The sequence below is a fragment of the Erpetoichthys calabaricus genome, chromosome 2, assembly GCF_900747795.2.
Source record: "Erpetoichthys calabaricus chromosome 2, fErpCal1.3, whole genome shotgun sequence".
In the NCBI taxonomy this organism is placed as follows: Eukaryota; Metazoa; Chordata; class Cladistia; order Polypteriformes; family Polypteridae; genus Erpetoichthys; species Erpetoichthys calabaricus.
The window spans coordinates 87103111-87118103 of record NC_041395.2 but is presented as its reverse complement, the minus strand read 5'-3'; the positions used below and the strand labels follow the sequence as shown (position 1 = coordinate 87118103).

The following is a 14993-nucleotide window of genomic DNA, read 5'->3' as shown; positions in this document are numbered from 1 at the left end:
AAATTTTCATAAAAAACTGTCTAAGCCTTTGCATGGAACTGAAAGCTTTGTTGAGAATGTTCATTTAGCAAGAGCCCCAGCAACCCACAAACTCTTACACCTATCCCAAAGTCACAAGTTTTCAGACTGGCATATTTAATACAATGCTGCGTGACTGTTCCTGATCACCTAAAGTATAAGATGCCAACATCAGATGGTACCTTAACTCTTTTAGGGCGGATGTCGACTTTTGTCGACAGGAGGGGTTGAAGGCGGATGTCGACAAAAGTCGACATCCAGGGATAGAGGGCGACAATCAGCTGTAAATGGCGACAAATCTCACTGTCACGTCACAGGCATTCCCTCTGTGCTTGGAGGAATGCTAGACTCGTTGACTCGGCAAATAAACATTGCGTGTGCGTGAGTTGCGAAATGTAAACAGGCAAGATGGCACCGACATGTGAAAAGGCAGCGAAGCAAGTGCAGAAAAGAAAACACTCGCATTATGCGCATTTGCGCATTATCGCGGAGTCGGACTCTTGATTTTTCAGAATCAGACTTTATTGGCAGTGATCAGGAGATCGAGCAAGAGAGTTAGAAGCAGGCATAAGCTGATCAGACACCAGCCGATGCCGTGCCAGCGGATCTGCTGCCAGTTGCGTGCCTTCGCGCAGCCGATGCATCTATGGCAAGGTTCGCATGGGATAAATACACAGACATTGATCCATTGAGAGCTGATCTGGCTACCGGAGTTTACAAGACGGCATGGCTTGCTGTTGGACACGACAGATCACCAGCTGCTGTACTTCAGGCTGCTCTCTCCTGATGCTGCTTTTCAGCTACTGTCAGACGAGACAAACAGGTAGGCAGAGATTTTTTTTTAATCGCGGGCTGCGTTTGCATCGCATTCTCGTTTTTCAAAGTGGAAACCTACAACGAAAGACGAGATGAAGCGCGCTGTGGCATTACAAATAGAGATGAGACAGAATTGGTGATGTAACTTCAGGGAGCATTGGTCCAAACGTGTTTTGTCCCCTGGTGGCTTAGGTACGTGCTGCTGCAAAGTTTTATTCACTTCTGTAATAAACAGAAGCAAATCCCATGGGGTGAGCCAGGCTATAATGCCATACATAAAGTTCATAAAGTTTCAGAAGATGAAAAGAGGTGACAATACGGTTTTCATGCTGGCAGAAAACTTGGTGGCAGTGGTATGGCATGATGGCAAATGGGTGACTTGTCTCTCTACAGTACACACTAACAATATATGTTAGAAAGTGCAGCAACAGACAATTGAAAAATAGGCACCAAAGCAACACATATTGTAAGGAGTGCAATGTGGCAATGACTGAAATTGGCTGCTTTGAGCGAGATCAGTCTTTGCTGTGTAAAATGTATGTGATATGTATGTGAAATCATAGAGAATTCAGGCTCATACAACATGCAAGACAGTAACATTTGTCAAAAGTAAATATTTTTTGTTGATTTGATATGTTAAACAATTGCTTTGTGTTCTTTTTTAAAAAATGTTAGTTTTTGGAAAATATTCAGCCCTGGGAGAAAAGAAACAAAAAAAAATTAGCCCTAAAAGAGTTAAGCACTATCAGCTATACTACAATGTTAAATCAAAAGTAAAAGCAGTTTGAAAATTACACTAACTACAACGGATAGAAGCTGACACAATACAAGTTCTTGATGGGTAATGGGTTAACAAACTGCATGATTTAGCACTATGCCCTTAGTCTAGCTGAAATGAAATGATTGCACCTCCGACTTCTTTGAACAGAGGACGTAAAACCTGCTGAAATTCACTGAAGGATGTTGACTCAGTATGGAAGTGAAAACAGAACGAATCAATGAACGCTTTAAAGCGGGAAGAACAAACAAACTAAGCTTCATCTGGTCGACCATCGACATTGCACAAACAAGCCCACATCGACAAGGTGAACGACTGATTACACTGTCTGCTGTTGCTGCACATTTTATATTCGTTATGGATCTGTACATGCCACAGTGAATAATGACTTCGGTTACCATAAAGTTTATGCAAAATCGGTACCCAAACATACTCATTTGCACATGCAACAGTGTGTGGAGATGACAACCCAATTCCTAAAATATTAAGATCAGAGTATTTTTGAGAAGACTGTCACTGGAGATGATATGGGTCCGTCATTGTGAGGCAGAAAGAAAGAGACACCAGTCTCCTCCAGTAAATAAGAAATTCAAACTGCCTGTCTTCTGCCAAGAAAATCATGAATACATCCTTTTCAGACATGAAGGGTCCTATTTTGGTACAATTTCAAGAACACAGAAAATCAGCGACCAGTAGAGGGGAGGAATGCTGTAAAATAACGGCCATGCTGTTCCAAGGCAACTCATGTCCCAGTGCATGTGGCCAAAAGACAGTTTGAATGTTTTCCACATCCCCCTTAAATCCCTGATCTAGCACCATATGATTATTACATCTTCGGTCCAGTAAGAGGCGCTACATGGCCACAAGTTTTCCTCTGATGTTAGGGAAGCTTCTTCTCCCAAGGAATGCAGTTATTAGTAAAACAATACAAGAAATTCATTGGCTACTTGATATTCATTTTAGGTTTCTGTACAAAGAAGCAATGTCTGATGTTTGCACAAAATCATCATGTAAACATTTTTATGCTATAATTTTCTTATTAAACAACCAACTTTTAAATTGCTACCAAAATTTAGAAACAGTTCTATTATGTCATCTATTTATCTCTATGACCTTAAGTGGAAAACTAACTCTTCGAATCTTACCTCGCAGCACTTAAAATCAGAGAATCAGTCTAGCTGCTATTGTCTAGGTTTGACAGACACTAATATCTTTTAAACAATAATTTAAGGTAAAACTGCACAAAATATATTCAGACATAGAGTCAAGAATACTCTATACATTATGCCTAATCTTCATGAGTTGTGGTCCAACACTTTTTAAAACTGTTAAACAATACCCTCCCTGACTTAATGGCACAGTGTGTAACAAAAAGTCATGAAAATATTCAAACTTAAAAATCAACCATTATATTATTTATATATATATATATATATATATATATACACATACACACACACACGCAGTGGTGTGAAAAACTATTTGCCCCCTTCCTGATTTCTTATTCTTTTGCATGTTTGTCACACAAAATGTTTCTGATCATCAAACACATTTAACCATTAGTCAAATATAACACAAGTAAACACAAAATGCAGTTTGTAAATGGTGGTTTTTATTATTTAGGGAGAAAAAAAATCCAAACCTACATGGCCCTGTGTGAAAAAGTAATTGCCCCCTGAACCTAATAACTGGTTGGGCCACCCTTAGCAGCAATAACTGCAATCAAGCGTTTGCGATAACTTGCAATGAGTCTTTTACAGCACTCTGGAGGAATTTTGGCCCACTCATCTTTGCAAAATTGTTGTAATTCAGCTTTATTTGAGGGTTTTCTAGCATGAACCGCCTTTTTAAGGTCATGCCATAGCATCTCAATTGGATTCAGGTCAGGACTTTGACTAGGCCACTCCAAAGTCTTCATTTTGTTTTTCTTCAGCCATTCAGAGGTGGATTTGCTGGTGTGTTTTGGGTCATTGTCCTGTTGCAGCACCCAAGATCGCTTCAGCTTGAGTTGACGAACAGATGGCCGGACATTCTCCTTCAGGATTTTTTGGTAGACAGTAGAATTCATGGTTCCATCTATCACAGCAAGCCTTCCAGGTCCTGAAGCAGCAAAACAACCCCAGACCATCACACTACCACCACCATATTTTACTGTTGGTATGATGTTCTTTTTCTGAAATGCTGTGTTCCTTTTACACCAGATGTAACGGGACATTTGCCTTCCAAAAAGTTCAACTTTTGTCTCATCAGTCCACAAGGTATTTTCCCAAAAGTCTTGGCAATCATTGAGATGTTTCTTAGCAAAATTGAGACGAGCCCTAATGTTCTTTTTGCTTAACAGTGGTTTGCGTCTTGGAAATCTGCCATGCAGGCCGTTTTTGCCCAGTCTCTTTCTTGTGGTGGAGTCGTGAACACTGACCTTAATTGAGGCAAGTGAGGCCTGCAGTTCTTTAGTCGTTGTCCTGGGGTCTTTTGTGACCTCTCGGATGAGTCGTCTCTGCGCTCTTGGGGTAATTTTGGTCGGCCGGCCACTCCTGGGAAGGTTCACCACTGTTCCATGTTTTTGCCATTTGTGGATAATGGCTCTCACTGTGGTTCGCTGGAGTCCCAAAGCTTTAGAAATGGCTTTATAACCTTTACCAGACTGATAGATCTCAATTACTTCTGTTCTCATTTGTTCCTGAATTTCTTTGGATCTTGGCATGATGTCTAGCTTTTGAGGTGCGTTTGGTCTACTTTTCTGTGTCAGGCAGCTACTATTTAAGTGATTTCTTGATTGAAACAGGTGTGGCAGTAATCAGGCCTGGGGGTGGCTACGGAAATTGAACTCAGGTGTGATACACCACAGTTAGGTTATTTTTTAACAAGGGGGCAATTACTTTTTCACACAGGGCCATGTAGGTTTGGATTTTTTTTCTCACTAAATAATAAAAACCATCATTTAAAAACTGCATTTTGGGTTTACTTGTGTTATATTTGACTAATGGTTAAATGTGTTTGATGATCAGAAACATTTTGTGTGACAAACATGCAAAAGAATAAGAAATCAGGAAGGGGGCAAATAGTTTTTCACACCACTGTGTGTGTGTGTGTGTATATATATATATATATATATATATATATATATATATATATATATATATATACAGAAACCCTGATTATTTACACTATATTAAGTAATTAACAATGATAAAGTCTTACCTCTGCCCCGGCCTCTCCCTCTTCTACCCCTTTCAGATCCTCTTCCAGAAGGACCTCCACTTTTTCCACCTTCTAGCCCATTTTCCTGCCCACGAACTAAAGACAAACAAATTTTAGTAGACTTCTTTGCTAACACGATTAATCAGAATACACAGATAAATACACGTTTCAAAATGTTAAAAGGCTCATTCACAGTTACTAAAATATCCCTGTAATAATACTGAACCAAACCTAAGATGATGCAATGTTATGATTTATACAGTTAGAAAAGAAAAAGCCACCCTCAAAAAATATGTGGAAAAAATCAAAAGGTACGAAATACTATCTGGTTGGGGGTAGGAGAATGAATATACCAAAAGGCAAAAATTAGAAAAATTCAGACCACATTAAACACTGACTGCAACAAATATACCAAATTATAAAATTATATATATTAAATCATACACCACTCAAAATTAAAGGAACAAGTGAATCACACATTGGATCTTGATGAATGAAATATTTGAGTGGACAATCTTTACTGATTAATACGGTGTAATTTGTTGAGAACAAAAATAATGCAACAAAGGTCAATGGAAACCAAAATCACCAATCCATTGAGGGTTGGATATTTTCAACATCTCACCGAAAAACAAAAGTCAAAAACTGAAATCTCGGGCTGATCCAACTTGCATGAATTTTGTCACAGCAACTCATAATGACTCAAGTGTGTATGGCAAACATGTGCCTGTATGCATTTCTGACAAAGTCTGGGGATGCTCCTGATAAGCTTGGGGATGGTGTCCTGGGCAATCTCCTTCCAGATCTGGATCAGGGCATCAGTGAGCTCCAGGACAGTCTGAGGCAGTACTTGGTGGCATTGGATGCACAGATACATAATGTCCCAGAAGTCCTCAAGTGGATTCAGGTCTGAGGAAAGTAAAAGTATGGGCTAGTCAATTGCATTAATGCATTTGTCATCCAGGAACTGCCTACACATTATGTCCACAATGTGACGGGCATTCTCCTGCACCAAGAGGAACCCAGGGCCCAATGCACCAGTGTAAGGTCTGACAATGGCTCGGAGGAGATCATCCCAGTACCCAACAACAGTCAGGGTACCATTGTCTAGCACATGGTGGGTCTGTGAAACCCTCCAAGGATATGCCTCCCCAGATCATCATTGACCCACAGCCAAATGGGTCATGCTGGATGAAGGTTGCATAACGTTCACCATGGTGTCCCCAGACTCTTTCACGTCTAACATGTGCTCAATGTGAACCTGCTCTCATCTGTGAAGAGAACAGGGTGCCAATAGCAGAGCTACCAATTGTGTTATTCAATCGAGCTGCACAGTGATGGGCTGTGAGGATTGGTCCCACTAGAGGACATTAAGCCCTCATGGAGTCTTTGTTCAGAAACATGTACACCAGCAGCCGGTCAATTTGAAGGGCTCTGTCAGTGTTCCTGTTGTTCTCTCTTTCATAAAGGAGCAAACACCAGTCCTGCTGCTGGACTGAAAACCTTCTATGGCCCTGTCCAGCTCTCCTTGTGTGATGGCCCACCTCTTGATATCTCCTACATACTCTTGAGACTGTGCTGGGATACACAGCAAACCTTCTTGCAACAGCACATATGGATGTGCCATCCTGGAAGAGCTGGACAACCTGTGCAACATGAAACAGCTGTAGGTACTGCACAATGCTATCAGTAATGAAAAGGACACTAGCAAAATGCAAAGCTAGAGAAGTTTGTCAGAAAGGATAAGGAGATTGTGGCTACGACCTGCAAAGCCATCCCATTTTTGGGGACTGTTATGCTGAAGCCTCTCCACTGCATCTGTTGTCACTATCATTTGAACCGAAGAAGGTGAAGTTGATTTACAATTGTTTAAGTTTCTTAACTGGACAGACTAATACACCTGAAAGCTTAACCAACTTAGTGTTGGACTCTAGTATTAAGTGTTCCCTTAATTTTGTATAGTTTTAATTATATAAAAATTAAAAAAAAAAAAAAACAAAACTTAATGAAACGCTTTCACAATGCTGATCCAAAACAAAATTATATTGTAACGTAGCAGCAGACAGCAATGTCTCTGCATCAGGAGTGTGCAATATGTATCCTCTACGATACCTTAATTATTGTTTTAAGGATTTTCCAAGCTCAAAATTACATTATGTCGCTCACTTTGAAAAAAGTAATCAAAACACACTCTTTGTGTTATGTTACATCACCAGTGTGATCCTCTCCCAGTGTTTAATGTGTTAATGGTCTAAGGGAATTCAGAGAAGGTGTCTCTTGGCACGCTGCCTTTGAAAGAGATCAAAAGCTACTTGAGAATACCAGAGGTGGACAGTGATGTAAATCCACTTAAGCAGTGGAAGTACATTTCTCCAAATTGAGGCAACTTTCAAAAAAAGTTCCTGTGCATTACTGCCTCGAGCAGCCCTTCTGAAACAGCTTTCAGCACCAGAGGATATGTTGTAACATGTAACCGTGCTGCTCTGAAGCCCAATGCTGTGGACAGACTTGTGCTTTTATCACACAACTTGAAGTTTCCTCAGTAGAATTTAATTTTATTTTATGATATCTTTGTGCGACACTGAACAGAACTTGAAGGTAGTAATTTGTTTAAAAATGTTATAGGTTTGGATTGTTTGCATCTTTGTGCAATATATGACAGAACTTGTTTACAAATGCTACAGTATTTTTCCTGTGCAGTATATTTGACAGAACTTTGGATTTTTACACTATAGTACAGTATGTTAGATCTTTGTTCTTGTTTCAGTGTTGCACAATTCACCTCACAGCAGATCAGTTTGTTTATCCAGACAGTAATATTCATGCCCTATATTCGCATCTTGTTTACATTAAGGGAAAGTATCTGTTTAAAATGCTTTTATTATAATAGCTTTGTCGGTCTTTTGGGTAAATCCTGTAGGCCACTTTGAAATGGTTTACTCATACTTGCACTGTTTGATCTCAATAATATTTTGAATGGTGATTTTAATGTTTGTGTTACTTCAGTTTTAAGTAAATAAATAAGACCTCTTTTCAGTAACTTTTGTTTCCATTAATCTCATTAATACAGCATAAAGTATCTATCTATCTATCTAATTACTATCCTATTAACAAGACCAAGCTAGATCAATAATACTTTGACAAGTATGTTTTTAAAGGATGCAAAATACTGTATCATTATAGTCAAAGTAAAATAGAGATGCAATGTTTTGCCAATATTGCGCCCCCCTACTCTGCATTAAACTGGTTCCAAATTTTGTGCAACTGAAATAATCTTATTAGTAAATTGTTGTTGATTTTTGGTGGCTAGAGCAAAAAGCAATGCACGAAAGTAGTTCATACAAGTTTTATTCTAGAACAAACAAAGCAGTTGCCTTTTTACGCATTCTGCTTTAATAGCCTCAAACAACTAGTATTTGCAATCCAGAAATAAAGTTCAAATTCAGGAAGCACCATACCACCTTCAATGTTGTATCTTAATATGGGCTACATTTTGTATTCCATATAAATGACCTAATAGTTAGAGGTATAGTATGATATAAACAGAAAAAAAAATTTCAATTGCACTTTGTTCATAAAAATTTCAAGGGGTGCCAATAACCGTGGTATATGTGGTGTTGTCAAAAATGATTTCTTGATAAGGAATTTTTTTCTCAGCAGGCAATTTCTGGCACCTGCTGCACTCCCCAGCACGAGTGTCTTAATTATTTACTAAAACAGTTTTTCTGAGATGCGGACCCGCTACACCACAATCAGCAACCTTGTACATACACAGGCTTTTACAGCTATGCACAGTTGAGGGGGGGTGGGGGGGGGGGGGGGGGGGGCGGGGGGGGGGGGAAATACGGTGAATGGTAATAACTTTGATAATGAAATAGGGAAGGACCTACAGACGACCCCCAAAATTCACACAGGCTACATTCCTAGAGCACCCAAAAATTGTGAAAAACCGCCAATTTGGATTGTGGTCAAAAAAAAAAAAAAATGCCCATTTTAATAGTTTAAACCCTAAATAAGCCCCCAAAACACTTTCACTTCAAACTCAGCGTAATACATTACCCTAAAAAAAGTAAACCTGTATACTGTACAGTACTGCTATGTCTCCTGCAGTGCTAGAATGAAAAATACCAATGTACTGTAATTCATGCAAATGCTTTCTTTTGGTATGCGGTCATTTTCTCTGGTATAAGTAGGGTAAATATGTAATAATTGAATGTAATAAAAACACAGTAAAATGTACAGGTACTCACTAAAAATGATTAAATAAATTGAAGATGATGATGAAAGTATAGTGCAAGTTTTTCAGGCTCTAAGCCCAAGCATGCAAAATCAGTGATGCAGCTTAGTGAGAAACAGCACCACTGTTTGCCTGAGTTTAGTGTCAACGTATTAACCAGCCTGGTCATAGATATTGAGGCTTCCAATCCACTCATCGATCTCAGTCACAAGGTTAAACATCAACTCGCCATTCTTGCACTTCCATATGGCAAGACCTTTAAGGATCTCAAGCAGTGCATGAAACAGACACTGCTGATGGGATTATTTCAAGCCAGTGCATCCTTCACAATCTTCAAAACAATCCACCTCACCAGTCTTGGCATTTTCTGACTCTAATTTTTTTTCTTCCCCCCATTAAGATGTCAGCACAAAAGGTCACAGAACCCAACGAAATGACTAGTGAGAAAAAGTGTCATTTGTATGTTATTATATTTTGTGTACTTGCATTTGATGGGTCACTTCATAGTCACTGTGTTATGAAAACTGCATATCAATCAAAAAATAAGGTTTCCTTATAAGAATTCCATTTGAGAAAAATTATCAATCTTGTGAAAGATTAGTTTCTGGAGGTCACTAGAAACTAAAGCCCCAATTCTCTCAGTCGAGTCCTCAACTTTTGCATAATTTAAATAAGAATGTAAATCCCCGCGAAAGTTGAGGATTTACTCTGTTCCAGGACCTCAGATTATAAGGAAATGTTAGCTATCGGATGTAGATGTACCATAACAGGAATATGGATATTCCACAGGCCCTTCCACACAACTCCATGACCTCTCATTTGCCTCATTTACTGCTTGCACATTCACACCTCAGACCTAACACCATAAGCAAATCTCAGTCAGACCAATAAATTTATCACAGAAGACAACTCCTGCTTGCAGGGAAGTGCTTTCTATAGAAATACCCCACCTCCCCCAAAAACCCCACACCAATCTCTTTCAAGGCCAAGTGTCAACTCCAATAATTCTGCTACATTTTCATCAGTTTCTACCTTCTTTATACCCCACATTTTAGTTTCTAAAAAACATTACATAACATCTTATGACATACTGGACACACTATATAGATTATGGAAAAAATTAAAACAATTAGGGTACACATGAAATATTGAAGCACACAACTTCATATTGTACAATATTTGATATTAATGATAACTTATTCCAAGAACACTTGTGTGTTTTATGCCATTTTCGTTATAAAGAGCTTTGTTCTCACATTACTCGGTAATCCAAGGTATTACTATAATAAGAGTATGATTAATATTCCATTGGCCTTCATTTTTCTTTGGAAAGATAGTAATCAATGCTTAGTGTAATGTGTGGGGAGGAATACAGTGTCCATAAGCTAATTCAACCACAGTCAGCATTCAAAGGACTACTTTAGCAGATATCCTTCTATAAAATAACCATCTAGATACACAAAGCCTTTCTGCTTTGTTAAGGAATTTGGAGCATCATAAAAATGATGAGCATTAGTAGTTTGTATAATTTCTTTATAAGCAGTGAGTCAAACTGAAGTAGTTCCAATTTATCAAGAAGGGCATTAAAATAGGCTTCTGTGCCATTCTGACGTTTGTAGAGATTTATAATATTCCTTAAATATTTTATTTATTACTTTAAGTAAATTTGATCCCATCTACACCAGTGATCTTTGGGATTTCTTTCTACTGTTTAAGTAATTTGTTTGTGCTAAAATCTTAAAGGCCTCTTCTCAATGTTCACAAAACTGCTGTGACTTAATTGCTCCATTTCTCCTATAGATATATTCAATTCTGTTTGTAGCGATAGCAGTACTTAGGTCTGACGTCTATTTAGTAGCAATTTATTTTTAAAGACAGTTGTGAAACATGTCCACATAAATATTCTTTCAACACATCTTAAAGTGTTCCTACAGATGTATCTGAAAGCACTAACCTCTATAGAAACAAAATCAAAAAAAAACCATTAAGAGTCATGATCCCATAAAAATAAGATTCAGTCACCAACAACTGGTTGTGTCAACATAGCATAGTAATTTATTGTCCAAAAGAAGATTGATGAATGTTATTTTGTCTCATGTTTGTTTCTTAAACATTGTAAAAGATTGTTAGTACCCCTGAATTGGGTATTTCTTTATAGGTATAATGTGCTGCTGAACAGATGGAATTTTTCCTTAAGTGCAGAGCAATCTCCACGGGTCATAGAGGTTGTGATCTTTCATAAAATGTAAGAATATTGCAACAGTTTTGGAAAATGTAGTGACAGCTTTTGCCGACTAAACTTTTGATCTTAAAAATTGCAATAGGTGGAGTGAGAAACTCAACCAATCCAGTTTCTCTTCAACCAAAATCTGATGCCTGATAGAACACATTTTTATAAGAGATGCGTTCAACTAAGTGAGATGAAATGTGACAGCACTTTTCTTTAAAGTGCTTGAGTAATAAATCTGACTTAATGTCTATTGTACATCAATCATTATTTGGTCTTTATATTGCAGAAAAAAAGTCTCTCTGAATTAATTCTCAGTAAAAAAATCCAAATGAAATACATAACTTTGTATTCATGTTAAATGAAAAAATAATTTATAGTAATACCTACCTAACACCACAAAGAAAAAAAGTTGCCAGTTACAGTTTATCAAACTTTTTGATCCAATGTTTTGCTGTAACAGCTCTTGGTTTTATATACCGCAAAATATGGACCATTTTTCACCTCTGACATTTCATTCGAAGAACCTTTGAAAAAAACTGACAGGGCCTACACAACTAACGTCACCTTGTACTAGCGTCTTTGTTCGCTTCACAGTAACACACTTGTGCAGTAGCTCCATATAGCAGTATATTTCTCTAATTTTGACTAATGGTTAAAAAAAAAAAAAAAAAGTACAAGTCAAAGCACTTGAAAATGTTGACACTTTTTTTACATAATTTCTTAAAGGATGAGTTTAATATTTTTCAAGTCAAAGTTTATTTCTTCACAATCATGGTATATGTTAGTTTGCCACATTAAACGGCTTTCTGGAGTAGTGTTGGATCAGTACTAAATACTGGCACCATTTTCAGATCTCAGTACTGTACTGAGGCAAATAACTCCCCATAATTCAATTCCAAACTCTTGGTCACCAAATCCCAAGCCTGCCCAATGCACCACACAAAAATAATTCATGCAGCTTATTTACCTTGTCTTAAACTTAAGAGAAAAAATTAAATGAGCTCCACCATTAATGCCTTTTTCAAAATGAGCTTGGTTTAATAGTTTAAATAGACCGTGGGTTCGATTTTACAATTAAATTAACTGGGGGGAAAAAATAAAACAAATTTCTAAAAAAAAATGTAAGCACTTTGTTTTTTTAATACATGTGATGGAATAAATCTTGCAGAAGATTTGAAACAAGTTTGAAATGTTGAACTTGACCAACTGACACCTTGCTGAAAGTCTCATCTCAACCTTTTCATATTGTCTGGTGTTCTTATGGTTCTCATTGGTTTAACACATCCTTCACAATACTAGTTGGACACTGATTAGACAACTTTCATACAGTGTGAAGAGAAATTATTCCTTATCGAGGCATGTTAAACTTACTGCAAAAATGTTCTTTGCACATCTGGTACAGATTTGGGTTCAATGTATGCCATAACGATGATCATACAATGCGCCAGAGTAGCAGAATTGTTAATTGCCACTGAAACTGCATTTTGTGTACAACATTAGCACAGCTCAGTGTACATACACACTCAAATGTGGCAAATTAACATATACTAGCCAAGCCGCATAATTATGTATTGATGGGTGAACACTTGCTGAACGACACAGTTGTCCAAATGGGGTGGGTTTGTGGATACCAGTGTGAGTGAATGAAAAGATGGACCTCTGGAGAGAGCAACATACAATTGTCTGTGACTGAAAGCGGGATCGTCTGTGATGATGGAGGCCACGCTGGTGAAAGTTACTTCGTCGGTAGGGATAAGTTTCAGCACTTGTTCATTAAGGTGTAGCGAGTCTTCGTTGTTGACGGCTTAATATAGCTTGCGTACTGAGTTGTTCTGGAGTCACAGTTGAGAAACACTTTTTTAATGTCTTTTAAGCACAGGGAAAAAAATTAACATGTGAAACATCCGTAATGTAATAAGCCACCAAGAAAAGTAACATTGCAACAATTCATGCTACGATCCGATCGCTGTAAACAGAAGTGAAAACAAAATCGAGGCCGGTGCATTCTTTAACTGCCTTGTAGTGCAATGGTAGTGCTGCTGTTTTGCAGTAAGGGAGACTGTGGAAGATTTTGGGTTCGCTTCCCGGTTCTCCCTGTGTGGATAGCGCTTTGAATACTGAAAACACGGTATATCAATGTAATGAAGTATTATTATTCTTATAGCGTCCAGCGCTCTGTCTCTCGCGTTGCCTGTATGCGTGCGTGCGTGCGTGTGTGTGTGTCGCTCGCTCTCTCTCGCTGCACGTGTTCCTGCAGGCATACCAGTAAGTGAATGAAAAGATGGAACTCTGGAGAGAGCATCATACAACTGTCCGTGACTGAAAAACTGGTTTTTGGCAGATACATGCACATCTTTTGAAAGTTTGGCCCTGTGCCTTATCAATTGTCATCGCAAAGGCAAATCTAACAGGAAATTGTCTTCGTGTTAAAGTAAAAGGCAAATGATCTGCGACAAACAGTTTTACACGCTGCATACCAACCCGCGGCGTAGTATACACCGCATAATCACGCCGCTTTTTTAATGTTTTTTTACGCAGAGGGAAAAAATGAACATTTGCAAAATCCGTAACGCCACTTTCAGTAAGTACAATGCCAACACGTTTAATTTCTCAGCCACTTTTTGCCAGCCGTCTTTTCTGGTTTGGGCTGCTTTTGCAGTGTTACTGCTTGTGCATATTAAATCTTGAAATCCTTCGAGTAACTAATTAACTAAACCCACCCACCCAGCTTGTGAGAAAAAAATGTGCCCGTTCTTTCATCATTCTGTTGCAGCCTATCAAAGACTTGCTGATCATGTTTTCTAGACTCAATATACAGTGGAACTCGGTTCACGACCATAATTCGTTCCAAACCTCTGGTCGTAAAACGATTTGGTGAGAACTGAAGCAATTTCCCCCATAGGATTGTATGTAAATACAATTAATCCATTCCAGACCGTTCAAAACCGTATGTAAATATATTTTTATTTAAAGATTTTTAAGCACAAATATAGTTAATTACACCAAGAATGCACAGTGTAATAGTAAAAACATTGAATAACACTGACACAAACACCAGGCTCTCTGCTCAGCTGCATGCACCAGGCTCCCCCCAACCTCTGTCTCTCAGAAGCACTCTCTGAAACATTGCAGCAGTTGTATAAACACTTTTTTTTTTTTTTTTAAATGAGTTTTAAGCACAGGGGGGAAAAAAAGGAACATTTGAACAAATCCAAACTTTATTTAAAAGCCAACCAAGATAGTAACATTGCAGGAGTTCACCATTTTTTAATCAGGCGACTGACAGTAGTGGAGTCAGGCACAGAGAAGGTCAGCTGCTGAGAAAGCGTCTCGACTGTTGTAGGGCCTACATCGGTGAAGCAGGTGAGACGCTAATGTAAAAGAGGCACAGGGCTTATTGGTTTTTTAAAGACTGCTTCCTTCATTGTGTTTTAACCTCAGTTTTAAAGGATTACGCGGCTCTCTCTGTCACGCTGCCTGTGTGTGTGCCTCTGCCTGTGTGTGCCTCTGTCTCTCTCTGGCGCTGCCTCGTGGCTCTGAGGTGCATGTGGATTGTAGCAGGGAGGAACTCGATTAACGTGGTGATTGGTGAGTTTTTGCGTCCGAGTTGGTGGTCATGGCTCTAGCCAACTCATGGCGTATCATACGCCGCATAATTATGTATTGATGGGTGAACACTTCTGACGCCACAGTTGTCCAAACAGAAGTGAAAG

At 38.5% G+C, this 14993-nt stretch overlaps 1 protein-coding gene across 6 annotated transcripts in view; it reads right to left on the bottom strand.

Annotated features, from left to right (window-relative positions):
- Positions 1-14993, bottom strand: part of ubap2l (ubiquitin associated protein 2-like) — a 298828-nt gene that overhangs the window by 172801 nt on the left and 111034 nt on the right. For all 6 annotated transcript variants that reach the window (XM_051923264.1, XM_051923266.1, XM_051923265.1 and 3 more), the window contains one exon: positions 4814-4909. In XM_051923264.1, the coding sequence (XP_051779224.1) occupies positions 4814-4909 (96 nt within the window). The remainder of the gene's footprint in view (positions 1-4813; positions 4910-14993) is intronic.